A 15598-nucleotide genomic window follows, 5' to 3' on the forward strand; every position below is an offset into this window, starting at 1 on the left:
ATATAAAAATAGCTGTAAATAAGCTGTGATTTCTGAAATAAAACATAATCTCCTTCACATTATTCCTGATAGATTATAGTTCTGGACAGATAATGTCTCCTCCCTGGGCTGCCACCTTAATGTGGTGGAGGGGTTTTAGTGTCCCACTGATCCTAGGAGTTATGTTGTCAGGGGCTTTATGACCCCGGTAGGGTCACCCAAGGCAAACAGGTCCTAGGTCAGGAGGTAGACCAGCTGGTGCACTGGTGTGGTCAGAACCACCTAGAACGTAATCCACTCAAGACTGTAGAGATGTTAGTGGAAGCTCAGAGGGCACCCCTCATATACCCTCCCCTCACCATCTGCAACAACACACTGAGATGGAGGAAGACAGGACAGACTGAATGATGGCAGTGTAGAAGATGAGCAGCATCTCCTGGGGAATGTTGGATTTCTTGAGTTGCCTCAGGAATTTCAGTCTCTGCTGGACCTTCTTCTGAACATTGTCTATGTATGAGGACCATCTGAGGATTCAAGAAATGGTGGTTCCTAGGAACCGGACGTGGTCCACAGTAGACACACTTGGACTGATCTCACATTATATTCTATTGTTAAGTTAATTGTGTTTATATGTACTTTAAGAGCTAAAGTTAATGTTTGTTTGTTTATTTGTTATGGTGGCACAGCTGTTCAGATTTTTTCTACACTTCGGGTGATTGCTAGGAGGTGTGGTCTCAGTTATTTAGCTGGTATGGGCGTTCCCAACAGGTAGTTGGGTGAAGGGTTTTTTTGCAAACTTTTCTGTTGACCGTCATCTCAACCACCGTCATTCTAGATCATTATTTTGAACGTTATTTCACAATTCTGATCATAAGCGATGTATTTATAACTTATCATGGCTTATTGGAGACGCGTCCCAGTACAAAAACCTACTCATCCAGCAGCGACTATTGTTCTGGATCAAAGTCGCTACATGTACATTTAAATAGATATTTTTCATTTTTCCATTATTAAAAAAAATCTTCACTAATAGCAAACTGTACCGAAGTCAAATTTCTTGTTTGTTGTGTGCACAAACTTTGTAATAAAACTCATTCTGATTCTGAGATGAAGACCTCCTTCACCTTCATCAACATCTGACCAGAAAGATGGTTCCTAGGAGCCAAAATCAGGATCAATTGTTGTTCTGTAACCTTAGATACCATCTTTCACCACTAGAGGGTGCTGTCTAAAAGAGAATGGACCGTTCAGACAGATGATGAAGATGAAGAACAGATAAATAAACATGTAACCCTCTGCTGCATCTACTGATGTAGGTTCTATGTGCTCTGTTGAATAAAAGGTCCTTAATGAGGACTTGTTTTATTATCAGCCACCGTTACATCAACCCTGCAGCTATTCTACAGTAAAAGTCTTTAAATATCAGGAAACAGGCCACATCTACCAGGTTAACTGTTTATTAATAGAATAGAATATAATAGTCTTTATTGTCATTGTACTGGGGGGTGCAATTGAGGGTGCTCCTGCTGAGCTACCATACAACACAATAAAATAGTTTTTAAAAACGACAAGGACAAGAACAGCAAAAGGGACAAAAACAAAAAAACAGAAGGCATTTAGAAGGTTTTCTCTTAAAGTAGAGATATGAAAGATGAAATGTAATATACACTGCAGAAGGCATGATATGTACAACTGAAAACATATACTAAAACAGTGGAAGTACTGCAAGGAAGTATATGTATATAAATATGTATGTTATATGTATGTATGTTATCCTATAAGAGGATATATGAATAACAGTTTCAAAGTGAAAAAAATACAGTTGAAGGATGAACAAATTAGAAATTGCAGTGTTACAATTTAAAGGCAAAGTGAAGTTTGTGGGTGTGAAGGGTCACCAGTGATGGCTTTTGTTCTCCTCAGGCAGCAGGACATGGCGATGTTCTCCAGGCTGGGTAGAGGGCAACCGGTGATCTTTTGGGCAGTGTTTATGACCCTCAGCACCACCTTTCTGCCCTCATATGTGGGGCCTTCGTACCACACACCCAGACACTACGTCAGGGGCGACGGTGGCGGCAGTGGTAGGAGTTCATCCTGTTGGTTGTTTCTAGGATTATGTTGAGGAGGAAAAGACATAAGACAGCGACCAAGTAATGTAAAAAAGAAAGATGGAATTAAATGGACTCAGGGAAATCAGTTGGGTAAAAAAGATACAACAGGGCTGTATTAGAAGGGAAAATATATCAGTGCTTAAGAAATAAAAGGATAGTAAAATAATTTGAAAAATAATATATTTTTAAGGAATTATTTGGTAATAAATTTGAAAGAAATAACGGGAGGAAAATATAAAACAGCAGGAAATTCACTTGTATTAAATAAAGGAAAAATATAGCTAGAGTTCAAGAATAAAATGATTTGAAAATTAGTGGTTTAAATAAAAATAGTAGATTTAAATAGAAATATACATATATTTTTATCTGATTAATTGATCAATAATTTAACAAATCTCTTCTTTTCATTACGTTTTTGCATTTAATGGCACACTAATTTATATTTCTACCTGCTTTCTGGCCCATTAATTATTTTATTGAGTCATTTATTTATTTATACATTTATTCTTAATTATGGCAGGAGCAGTCCTCCATACTCATCCAGACAGGTGTCGTGCTGGGAGACCTTAGATTAATAATTAAACTTTAGTCTGCTTTCAGTTTGTCCAGAGAAACAGTTTCAGTGAATTATGAAGAAATCTTTTGTCAGGATTTGGTGTTTGTAAATATAGGAAGATGGAGCTGTTTGCTGTGGTTGTCTTCCTCCTCTACGGTAAGATCTTCTTCCTCTCTCCAAGCTAAAGTTTATTCGGCTGATGTTCTTTTCTCCTCTTCTTCACAGTCAGTAAAGTAATTACTAGTAAATACATTTACATACCGGTACTCATACTAAGCAATACCTTCAAATGTAGAACCTTGTTTTCAATCAGAATAATCTGTGACTATCTTCAGTGTTTTGTGAATAATGATCTCAAATTAAGCATAAATAATGTGTGGTAAATGAAGAGTATCTTGGTACTACCTGCATTAAGCAGAGACATATTTGGCTCCCTTGTAGCATTATGTTCTTGTAGAAACTTAACAACATATGATGTCAAAGTAAATGTCTTCAGTGGCTTCAGGTGTATCTGTGTGTGTTGGAGGAGCTGGATGTCCACAAACAAAATCTGAGACCTGCGTGAATAAAACTACTGATGGCAAAGTAATCGCTGAGGATGAACTTTGAACTTTACTGTCACAAAATGGGAACATTGGCCCATGATGAAATGGTTTTGTTGGTGTCAAACAATGTCTCCTCTGAACGGATTGAAGAGTCCAAGCGGCTCTTGTTTGAAATTAATGAGTGTGGTGAGAATATTCCCAGATTTGTTTCCTATAATCTGGATGAACTACCTCCAGTTGGACTCCAGTTTGTGGCTGGAGCTCAGCTCAGCCTGGAAGTACAACTTCAGAGCAGAGGCCAGCTGTGGTTCGCACTGAGCCCACAGGAGGATCCGCCGTTAGGAGTGGATGACTTTCCTCACAGTCCATGGCTGAATGCATTCCTCTGAGGTTTTCCTCCAGTTCTGCTGGACCTGCAGCCTCTGGATCGGGTCCCTGTTCCCCCTGCACCCCATCCAGGAGCCACAGGATCAGCAGAACTGCTCCGCCAAAATAAAAAATAGTTTTAGATAATCAAAATTGACCTTATATTAAATATTGTTTTGTTTTTCTTGCTGTCGTATTTATTGAACAGTATTAAAACATCATTAAGAGTTTTTAAAACTACGGAGCCCGCAAGGGGAGTTTTTTTCTTTTGCTTTTCCACGCAATACTTTTGCGTTCCCCCGTAAAAGTTGTGAATCACCTTCAGAAAGCTGTGCATTTTGGAACAGCAGCCACATGACAAACTGCTCACAAAACAAACAGATAAGGCATTGGTATGGTTTATTTGTCATACGCAGGTTAACACGCAGTCAATAAAGCAATAAAATGCTCGGGATAAGAAGAACCATTCAACTCACCATAAAAACTAAAGCACTAATGGTGTGCAATAAAAAACTACACATCGTACAGCAGCAATAAGCTAATAAAGTGTCACAAATGTAGTTTAGTGCAGTATTAGTGTCCAAAGTTCAGTAGTATAATAGCTTGTGGATAATAACTGTCTTTAAGTCTGATTGAATATCCTTTTATTTAAGGCCGATTTCAAAATGAAACTCAACAAATCTCAAAAACCTCAGACTCTACAATAGATTTGCACATCTTCTAAAGGTAGAATACAATATAAGGGAAGAGCTAAAAGAGCAGCATGCAGGACATAAAACCCTGAAGTGATGTTCTAGGTAGGAAGCCCACCTCCAGTCAAGCAGTTAAGTAACATGCAAGGTGTCTGTTAGTCCGGCTACAAAAAGATTATAGAAATGAGTCTTTGCAGCTGTTCAATTTCCAGTGGAGGGCAGGACCTCCCTGAGCTGCTCAGTCTCATTGATCTTGACAAGCGTGTTAAAATAACTTCTTCACGTTGGTCAGTAAGTCCCTATACTCATGTGTTGTACAGAGTGTACTGACTGGAAGAGTGAAGGGTAGTTTTCTTGGGCCGTTATTGGCCCCATTATGTCGAATAAGCCTGTGGCGACAGCGGTAAGGTACAACTTCAATCAAAGAAGGAAACACTAAATAAACATAGAAATACTTGGCTAGAGTGGTTTATAAGGAGAGAACTCAAGGTAATAGCAACAAACTGTAGACAATTTATAAATATTGCTGAGTAGTAGGAGAAATTAGCAGACAGGAAACATGATGAGAATGCCCTAATGCTGCCTAGTCTATAGGAGCATAATTACTTTAGGATAACTTAAGCCACTCTGGTTATAAGCTTTATAAAAAAGAAGAGTGTCAAGCCTGGCTAGTTTGAAGGAATCCAACAAACAATATCCAAGCCTGAAGATGTTAACACCACTACAACATCTCCAGTAAGCTGGGATGGAAAGGAAATGTTCTGTTAGAGTTGACTAACAGTTGCATATTTGAGGAAATTGTGAACGATTTTCTGGATTTCAATCACTCTCTGGACCTTTTCCTATTCCTTCATTAGACTGCAAACATAAGTAGGAACATAGAGAACTGTGAACCTGTTGGATTTTTAGGCGATTAAAGGGTCAATAGATAAATGTCTTAGATTTAAATGTACCGTAAATTCCGGACTACAGAGCGCACCTGATTAAAAGCTCTAATTGTAGAAAGAAAACCAATGTTGTTCTTGTACAGGCCACACTGGATGGTGTCTCACTTTGTAATATGAGATATTTACACAGAAAGATATTAGGCATGAGGATTTTTAACTTTTAATTTAATCTGTATGGTAATATAAACAAATGCATATTGCAAATGCTTTGTTTCAAACAGTCCCTGTAACATGGCTACCTTTAAATATACGTACGTTATCAGTAACACACAAATTACGTGGCTAATGCTTTTTTACTGAACAGAGCAAGAACAACTTTCCAATATCTCCTCTGATATAAACTACAGCCTACCAGGTCAAAAGTCATTGATCGCCTCCATCACTGAAACCATCAAAGTCCTGTTCTTTAGTGTCTGAATTGAACAGCCTCAGGATCTCGTCACTCACTTCCGCCTCTTCTATGGAATTAGTTTTGTGCCTAAAAGATTGCGAAAAACTCTTAGATGATCAAACAAAAAATAAGAATTTGAGAAAAAATATAATTTCAAAAGTCATTTCAAAAGTAAAACATGCTTTCTGCAATCAATCTCTTAAAGCAATACTGTAAAGTCTTTGTCTTTCTTTGTTAGACTGAATATATTTTTGTTATCATTTTCCTCTGTTACATTCTCGCTGATCAGAGTTTTGCTCTCACTGCCAGCTTTGCAATTACACTTCCTCTCTACTTTGCACTCCCTCACTTTTTCTTTGCACTTCTGGCACAAACCTCTCCGGGGGGAGGGTCTTCTGAGAAGTCTTTTGCCATTGGACAGAGATTTCTTGAGTGACATATCAGTGACCTGGAAATTACGTAGCGTACGTGGCCACCAGGGCGTTTGTTTTTTCTTTAGTAGACGACTACGCTGAGATTCCCACACAGCCTGTCTGAGCTGCCACCAGAGCTGCCACAACCTGCCAAAGGGAGCCAGGGGATTCCGCTAGGGTGCCAGAAGGTGCCAGAGGATGCCAGGGGGTGCCAGAAGGTGCCTGCCACGGCGGTTGCCACTGTTTTTGTGGAAGCTAATGCTAATAATTGGCAAACGGGTTGTCATTGTTGTTATAGCCTGTTACTTTTAAATAATGATGTCAATATTGATTATTATTTAATAAACAGCTTTAGACCCATAACATAAGGTGATTGTATTTATTTGAGATGGAAAAATAAATGGCACTATGTGTATGTGTGAGGTGTTGAAAGGATGACAACGATTTATTGCACAAACGGCCGGTTTATTGTCACTCACAGAAAATTATAAATAAATGCTTAAAAACACGCTGGAAGTCCCAGGCCATAAGGCTGCCAGAGGATGCCAGAGGGTCACTGTTGTTCATTTACTTTGGCTATACTCTTTAATGTCCACAAAGACTAATTAGTCTTCCTCAAACCTAGCAAAAATGTTTAGATTTTGGACATCAATAATTTCTACGCTGAATTGTTTTGTAGTCCTCCTTTTTTTCAAAAACAAAAGTTTAAAGTTCAGCTGGAGAGCTGTCATTGTATTCATCCTCCCAGTTCTTTATGGCCTCGAGGGTTTCAGTTTGTTCAGTGTCGTCCATGTCAAGTACTTTTGGAAGAGTGACTCTACCTTCAAATGTTGTTTTTGGCACCAATCAGCTGCAGCCTGGCTGTCAGTCAACATGTTGCTTCCCTGTGAAAAAAGACAGTTTGTTGAGGGTATTGAGTATGTGGATGTTGTTACCTGTTAATATTGTTAGGGTATTGCAAATTAGCCTATATTTCTATTCTATCTGCATTACATAATCAAAGCTCTATCGATCCCATATTATTGGGTATCTGTGCCATTTAATAACTGTCAAAACTTTAGTGAAACTATCTACACAAATATGGAAGCAAATTGTTACCATATTTCAAATGAAAAAGCATTTCCAGAAATGCTTTTTCATTTTAAGAATGTGGCTGCATTATTTGACCCATAAATACAATTAGTAATCAATCATCCTATTTGCATTTTCTTCTTCACGACTGCACATTTTATGCCATAATCAAAAAGAAAACAAAGCAGACATTGCTTTTTCTTTTTCGTGGTCTGCCCGCAAAATACTGCCCAGAACTCGAAAATGAAAAAGCATTCCGAGCTGCGGGCGCAGAGGAGTGACGTCAGCAGCCGCTCTTCCTCAGCTCCCTGCTGACCGAGCTACCCATCTTGTTCGGTTCGGGATGTTGATGGTTGGTCGTCCTCGTCCCATTTGAGGCTCCACAGCATCCAGCCGTTCCAGGACTGAACGGAGGTTTACTATAGCAACCTCATTAATGTTCAAATCTATGACGGCAGAGTATGCAGCCAAGGTCTCCATGACTTGTTCTACTCGGTCACGGGCTACAGACTCGGATATACTACTGGATTCTACCTGCTCAGCTAATTCTAAAAGTGTTTGCACAATTTGAGGGAGCGCCATGACCTGCGATGCTAAAGACCCCGCAATTGAATTGATTTCTCGGCACGTTTGCAATGTAATGCAATGCAGATGTGCACAGCGCCCCCTACCGAACAAGATGGGTAGCTCGGTCAGCAGGGAGCTGAGGGAGAGCGGCTGCTGACGTCACTCTGCTGCGCCCGCCGCTAGGAATGCTTTTTCGTTTTTGAGTTCTGGGGAGTACTTTGCGGGCAGACCACGAAAACGAAAAAGCAATGTCTGCTTTATTTTCTTTTTGATTATGGCATAAAATGTGCAGTCATGAAGAAGAAAAGGCAAATAGGATGATTGATTACTAATTTTATTTATGGGTCAAATAATGCAGCCACATTCTTAAAATGAAAAAGCATTTCTGGAAATGCTTTTTCATTTGAAATATGGTAACAATTTGCTTCCATACACAAATGCCTATGAGTTACTAAAGAAACAGTAGGTGGTTCCATCAAGTGGCTGCTGTTGAAAAAATGTTTAACCTTTTCTGTGCCTTTGGCTTCTTTTCATTTTCCTCATTTTCTGTTGTCATTTTCTCATCTCTGAAAGCAAAATAATCCATAAATGAGCCAGTACTGCACTCTATCCTGACAGGTGTATATATAGATCTTCATCCTCAAATGTTAGTCATTTTCATTGACAGACTTGGTCTTCATAAGCACAGTTTCTGCTTGATATCAGCACATGTTGTTGCTTCTTTGCAACCACTGTATCACAACTGACAAAAACACATTTTAACAACAGCTATATTAAAATTACAGGTTCAACAGCATTTTTATATTCAATTATTTTAATTTTAAGTATAATACACAGTGATTTACCAAATTAGAAAGTACTTTTATGCTCAAGTCCATTGACACATTGCTACTTAGAAACCTATGGTATGAGTCATTTCTGTCTAATTGTTAATTTTGGCACATAATTCAGCTCGCCTCTGGCAGAAGAACCTCGCGGATAAACTGTTGATTTTCAGCTCCGTTTCCAGGAACTGACAGAATATTTTCCAGTCGTTGAATGATTGCTTCTGTCTGGAATAAAAAGGTATGCAGATATGATAAAATTTAACAGTAAACTAAAATTATTTATGTAACAAATCCACATTTCAGACAAAACATTTTATTTTAGCTGAGGGTAGCTTATATATTTAACAGCTTACTTGCAGAAATATAACATGTAACTGTTTTGTAACATCAGCAATTACTGAAATAATAATTTAACTATTTACAGAAGTGCTTTTTAGTGTGTTTCTGTAACCGCCCAATGAAGAGGCTGAATACACATTGGATACAGAAAATTCAGACAGCTCATAGGATTTAACCTAATTATCCAACCAAAAAAAAAAAAAAATGTAAGCAAAGAAAGCTATACAATGTCAAAGGAGAAAGATATTAATTGACCAGCAGGTTTGCATGCAGCCTTCATGTTGAGACCACAGTGTTAATAACTGCAACACTTTATAAGCCATCCTTCAAGTTTTATATAAAAAATATTTTTTCTGAATAATAGTCCAAAACTTTGCCAACATTTTTTAGGATTAGGAAATAAAGAATATATTGTCATAAAAAAATTAAGAAAAAACACACCATCATGTCATTGAATGTGGTGATATGTTCACTGTAATATTTCTGAAGCACTGGATCTAATCCTCTGTGTTTCCACAGATACATTTGGTTGGAGAAAACATTCCCTGACTGCAGGTTTTTTTCAAAGTCCTGTAATATTTCATACATGTAATTAATTGTGTAGTTTGACTTGAATGACCTAAAAATATGTGCCACTAAGGACAATTAACAATGTATGTTATTATTTTAATTTCAGAATATCCTCTGCTTTAACTGAGTCCAGGACCTTGTCACTGTAGAAGAAAAAAACAACTTTGACCAAGATCTGTACCTGGTTTAATCTGCTAAATGCTGATATAAAGTTGAAGGCTAGGGATTTCATCTTACTCTGAAACAGAAAATTATTTCTAACATAAGTTGTATTTGACATGTAACTATTAATTCTTAAAGTATACTGCATCCACAGAAGAAGTCCTTTTCATTCCAGTCTCCTGTCAAACCAGCCACCAACATATCCAGAAATAAAACCTAAACTCATTTGGCAAATAACTGCACTTTATTCTGTCAGTCAAAAAAACATTTTGTATCTGTTTCTATGTTTTGAGTTGCGCTCGCACACCCTAATTTACAAACACCCTACAAATTGGCTTGGGGGCCGTTGTCTAGGGTGCATCATGTGTTCTTAGTACATTATTAACTGCAGCAAGTCTTTGTAGCCTAGACCAAAAATGACATACAGAAAATTATACTATCATAAGTTCATATCTTACTGTTAATTAATCCTTTCATGAAATATGGGGTTATATTGTATTTCGTGAACTGATCTAAAATAAATCATAAAGCATGAACACAAACAGAAAAGAAGCAATTTAAGTGCCAAAGACAAACTAAGCAGAATGAAACAGAGCTATGGACTATTGAGCAAAAAAGATCACAAAAGTATGTCTGCCAATATTTTTCTATTAGAAATTGAAGTGACTTTAAATTTAGGTTGAAGAATGTTGGTTAAGAAACAACCAATAACTGCATCATTGTCTGCAGCTAACAACTGATTAACAGGTTAGAGCTTCAAACAATTCATGGAGAATGACAACCTATCAGTCTTGTCTCTCTGGCATCCTCTGGCAGCCTTATGGCCTGGGACTTCCAGCGTATTTTTAAGCAATTATTTATAATTTTCTGTGAGTGACAATAAACCGGCCGTTTGTGCAATAAATCGTTGTCATCTTTTCAACACCTCACACATACACATAGTGCCATTTATTTTTCCATCTCAAATAAATACAATCACCTTATGTTATGGGTCTAAAGCTGTTTATTAAATAATAATCAATAATGACATCATTATTTAAAAGTAACAGACTATAACAACAATGACAACCCGTTTGCCGATTATTAGCATTAGCTTCCACAAAAACAGCGCCAACCGCCGTGGCAGGCACCTTCTGGCACCCTCGCGGAATCCCCTGGCTCCTTCCGACAGGCTATGGCAGCTCTGGTGGCAGCTCTGGTGGCAGCTCTGGTGGCAGCTCTGGTGGCAGCTCTGGTGGCAGCTCTGGTGGCAGCTCTGGTGGCAAGCTGGCAGCTCTGGTGGCAGCTCCGGCAGGCTGTGGCAGTCGGAGCTGCCACTGCCACAAATTAAGCTTGCTGTCTGTCCCCTGTCCTGTACGTTAGCACTGGCTGCTTTTGATAGCTAGTTATTTGCTTAGTCGTAGTCGTCTACTAAAGAAAAAAGAAAACGCCCTGGTGGCCACGTACGCTACGTAATTTCCAGGTCACTGATATGTCACTCAAGAAATCTCTGTCCAATGGCAAAAGACTTCTCAGAAGACCCTCCCCCCGGAGAGGTTTGTGCAAGAAGTGCAAAGAAAAAGTGAGGGAGCGCAAAGTAGAGAGGAAGTGTAATTGCAAAGCTGGCAGCGAGAGCAAAACTCTGATCAGCGAGAATGTAACAGAGTAAAATGATAACAAAAATATATTCAGTCTAACAAAGAAAGACAAAGACTTTACAGTATTGCTTTAAGAGATTGATCGCAGAAAGCATGTTTTACTTTTGAAATGACTTTTGAAATTATATTTTTTCTCAAATTCTTATTTTTTGTTTGGTCATCTAAGCGTTTTTCGCAAACTTTTAGGCACAAAACTAATTCCATACTCTTCGTTGTCGCTCTCACCTGAGCGCATCCGGTCCCCTTCATCACGCAGCAGTCCAGCCTTTAGAAACCCGCTGGTGATTTTCCATGTTGATGAGGTTGAATATAAATGTCTGATTTACAATACCGGTAATTGAATTGTGAAAGTGCTCTTGATTTATCTCACAAGTTCATTGGACCTCTTTGAACTACTCATCAATTTGATTAGTCTACTGTTAACAGGCAAAATGTTTTTGGCGGCATGAAAAAAAACATGCATTACCGTCGTATAGGCCGCAGTGTTCAAAGTGTGGGAAAAAAGTAGCGGCTTATAGTCCGAAATTTACGGTATTAAATTTAATACACTGAATTAAAACTTTTGTTTGATTGTCCTTCCAGCCTCTCAGGATTCTTTGACTGTGACAGTGGAGGTTTATACGGGGGCCCAATCTGTGGTGCTGCCCTGCCAGTACAGCAAAGAATTAGTAGAACTTGTCACAGTGAAATGGAGCCGCTTTGATCTCAGTCCCAATATTGTCCATCTACGACGAGAAGAAGACGACAAACTTGCACAAAATCAGCTTTTCAGAGGAAGAACATCAATGAGACCTGATACTCTAGACTCTGGTGACTTCAACCTCACTCTGAAAGAACCACAACTTTCTGACAGCGGAATCTACATCTGCAGCCTTCGTCAAGAAAAAGAGGAAATAATGCTGTCGGACGTTCAGCTGAATGTCAGAGGTCAGTTACCTTGGTACACACACACACACACACACACACACACACACACACACACACATACACTATATGGGCAAAAGTAATGGGTCATGCCCAGCAATTATTGAATCCAGGTGTTATCATCATACATAGAGAACATTTTCTCTTCTGTTTGTGAAACTCAGTTCTTCCTTCTTTGTTCAGTTTGTCTCAGAACAATAAATGAAAATCCAACTAGAAGAATATAAAACATTTTCCAGTATTCCAGGTCCCTCCTCCAGATTATTGAATTCAGGTGTTTCAATCACCTCCATGACCACAGGTGTATAAATCCAGCAGGTAGAGATGCAGGCTGCAGTGATAGAATGGGTCGCTCTCAGAAGCTCAGAATTAGCTTTATTTGCCAGGTTTGTTCAAACAAGGAATTTGAATTCGGTTCCACTTTGCTCTTAATGAGAACTTTTTTTCAGAAACATAAAAGAGAAATAAAAACATTTTTGTAAATATACCGTGTTTTTACAAAAAAGAAAGACGTTGTTGAATTGTACAAATATTCATGGTATCAATCTGACTGTTAGATGTTCATCAGAGAGTCAGCCTGGGGGAAGAAACTGTGGCGGCTGCTTTTAGCTTCAGTGAATTACAGCAAGGCATCATGATGGGATGCAACCTGGACCATAAGTCTAGTCATGGAATATCCTCACTAGTAAATATGCTGCTGTCTACTGTTAGTGGTGTTATAACAAAGTGGAACGGACTGAGAGCAACTGAGCCATGAATCGATACGTCACATAAAACCACAGAGCAAAGTCAGCAGATGCTGAATGTGAGGAAACATAATGCAGGTGATAACTGTGGTGGTGTCATCATGATAGGTTGGTAATGAAAACAGCAGAGAAAAGCCTCTGTGTCCAGGACTAAGAGAACAGGAGGACCATCAGTAGGACCTGAATGCTCCCCAGGCGCCGCACAATGGCAGCCCACTGCTGCCTAATGGGATGGGTTAAATGCAGAGGACAAATTTCATTAGAATGTACAAATGCAATGACAAAAATAAAGATTATTCTATTCTATTCTATTAGTTTCTTAAAACTGAAGCAACAACATGAAAAAAAAGAATAAAAAGGATAAAAAAAATAGAACAATATGTGCAGATGTATTTATAGAGTTTGTAAAGATGTGAAAGTTCTGTTAACAGGTTAAATGTTCAACAGTACAAGTTTGGATTTTTGACACGGTTCCTCAGAGGAATGCTATGGCAGAATGAGAGGTTCTACTGGGTTCTGTTCCCACCTCAAAGAGAATTTAGATCCAATTTCACCTTAAGAAAATTCATAACAAATTACATTTTCACCCTCTGAAACTAAAACCCAGATAATTGTTTCAACTTGTGAGCATGTGAACACATACGGTCAACACCGACATTACAGAAAAAACAGAACTTGGTTCACTCCAAAACGTTCATTCGTTGTCCAAACACAACTATGAATCAAACCCAAAACATATAATGAGCTCAAAGAAACTAAAACCTACCATTTTTTTACCTAGGAGAAAATTATATGTTTAGGGTTATCGCTCATATCATCAGGAAATATAATGGGACGACTCTTTATTAAACTTTCCAGAAAAATCATTAACTGTTGAGTATTGTGACCTGCAAAGCCTGAAAATAAATCCCAGTACAACTATTTGTACTGGGATTTGGGTAGAGAAATCAGCATTTTTCCTTTTTTCCCCTCTTTTTGACAAAACGTAATTATAATGGTTAATTCCAGTATTACCACATGTAAAGTAGACAAATATTATTGACATTAAAGTTAGAATGTCGGATACAGATAGATTAGTTATAAAGGGAATCACTGTCATCAGAAAAGGTTATTCTGTCTAGCAGTGACATCTCGATCATTTTCATCTGGCCATGATAAAACTGTTCTCTGTTAATCATCTGGTTTCATAACAATTCAAGTTGTTTCCATCTGCAAGATTATAAGGACTCTGGATGTTTTTAATTCAACTTTAGCCTTATTTAGTTGTATCTGTGTTTTCCTAATGCTGTTAGTCCTTATTTTGTAAGAGTGGGGTAACTAGTTTTATTAGCTGCTATTGTTTTAATATCTTTCATATCTCAATTAGTCAGTTTTAAGGTGCCGGATTCAATCAGTGCCAGACTATTATATTCATTAAATTGTGAACTTAAGCTTTAAATCTCAACCCTAGATACCATTTTCAAAATCTAATTCCCCTTTCCACATCAGTTTATAAGGCTTAATACAATTGATAAACACAAAATGAAGGGCATATATCTAATAACCTTACCATCCGACACCTCAAATGCAGAATCATCACAATCATGACAAACAGAAATTAAGTGTACATCCTTATCAACATGTAACATGGAAAAATGTATCAGTCTCATTACCATTCCCCTAACCATCGGAATAATACAACATGAAAGAAACATCAAAATCAAAAAGAAACATAAAAGAATCACTCCAATCTTTACTAACCAAGATGTCCATCCACCAGTAAAGAACCAAGACCAAGGATTCCAAGAGGAACTCATATTTTCCTTCCGTTGGGTCGTCAGCAAGTCCTCAAACTTATCATGGATACTTGTCATGTTCTTAGACACATCAGGAATAAAAGTGCAACATTGTTCCCCAATTAAATGACAAACACCACCCCTCTCAGCTAACAGATAATCCAAAGCCATTCTATTTTGCAAACTCATAGTTCTTATACAGGTCCTTCTCAAAATATTAGCATATTGTGATAAAGTTAATTATTTTCCATAATGTAATGATGAAAATTTAACATTCATATATTTTAGATTCATTGCACACTAACTGAAATATTTCAGGTCTTTTATTGTCTTAATACGGATGATTTTGGCATACAGCTCATGAAAACCCAAAATTCCTATCTCACAAAATTAGCATATTATTAAAAGGGTCTCTAAACGAGCTATGAACCTAATCATCTGAATCAACGAGTTAACTCTAAACACCTGCAAAAGATTCCTGAGGCCTTTAAAACTCCCAGCCTGGTTCATCACTCAAAACCCCAATCATGGGTAAGACTGCCGACCTGACTGCTGTCCAGAAGGCCACTATTGACACCCTCAAGCAAGAGGGTAAGACACAGAAAGAAATTTCTGAACGAATAGGCTGTTCCCAGAGTGCTGTATTAAGGCACCTCAGTGGGAAGTCTGTGGGAAGGAAAAAGTGTGGCAGAAAACGCTGCATAACGAGAAGAGGTGACCGGACCCTGAGGAAGATTGTGGAGAAGGGCCAATTCCAGACCTTGGGGGACCTGCGGAAGCAGTGGACTGAGTCTGGACTAGAAACATCCAGAGCCACTGTGCATAGGCGTGTGCAGGAAATGGGCTACAGGTGCCGCATTCCCCAGGTCAAGCCACTTTTGAACCAGAAACAGCGGCAGAAGCGCCTGACCTGGGCTACAGAGAAGCAGCACCGGACTGTTGCTCAGTGGTCCAAAGTACTTTTTTCGGATGAAAGCAAA

The 15598-nt window shown here is 38.4% G+C and overlaps 1 protein-coding gene across 1 annotated transcript in view; it reads left to right on the forward strand.

Annotated features, from left to right (window-relative positions):
• Nucleotides 1-2683: 2683 nt before the first annotated feature.
• The window catches only part of LOC124870895, a 40288-nt gene continuing 27373 nt past the window's right edge, over nt 2684-15598 (forward strand). Inside the window, exons 1-2 of the mRNA XM_047369719.1 lie at nt 2684-2802; nt 11756-12100. Of these exons, the coding sequence (XP_047225675.1) occupies nt 2766-2802; nt 11756-12100 (382 nt within the window). The 5' untranslated portion in view covers nt 2684-2765. The remainder of the gene's footprint in view (nt 2803-11755; nt 12101-15598) is intronic.

The sequence above is a fragment of the Girardinichthys multiradiatus genome, chromosome 7, assembly GCF_021462225.1.
Source record: "Girardinichthys multiradiatus isolate DD_20200921_A chromosome 7, DD_fGirMul_XY1, whole genome shotgun sequence".
NCBI lineage: Eukaryota > Metazoa > Chordata > Actinopteri > Cyprinodontiformes > Goodeidae > Girardinichthys > Girardinichthys multiradiatus.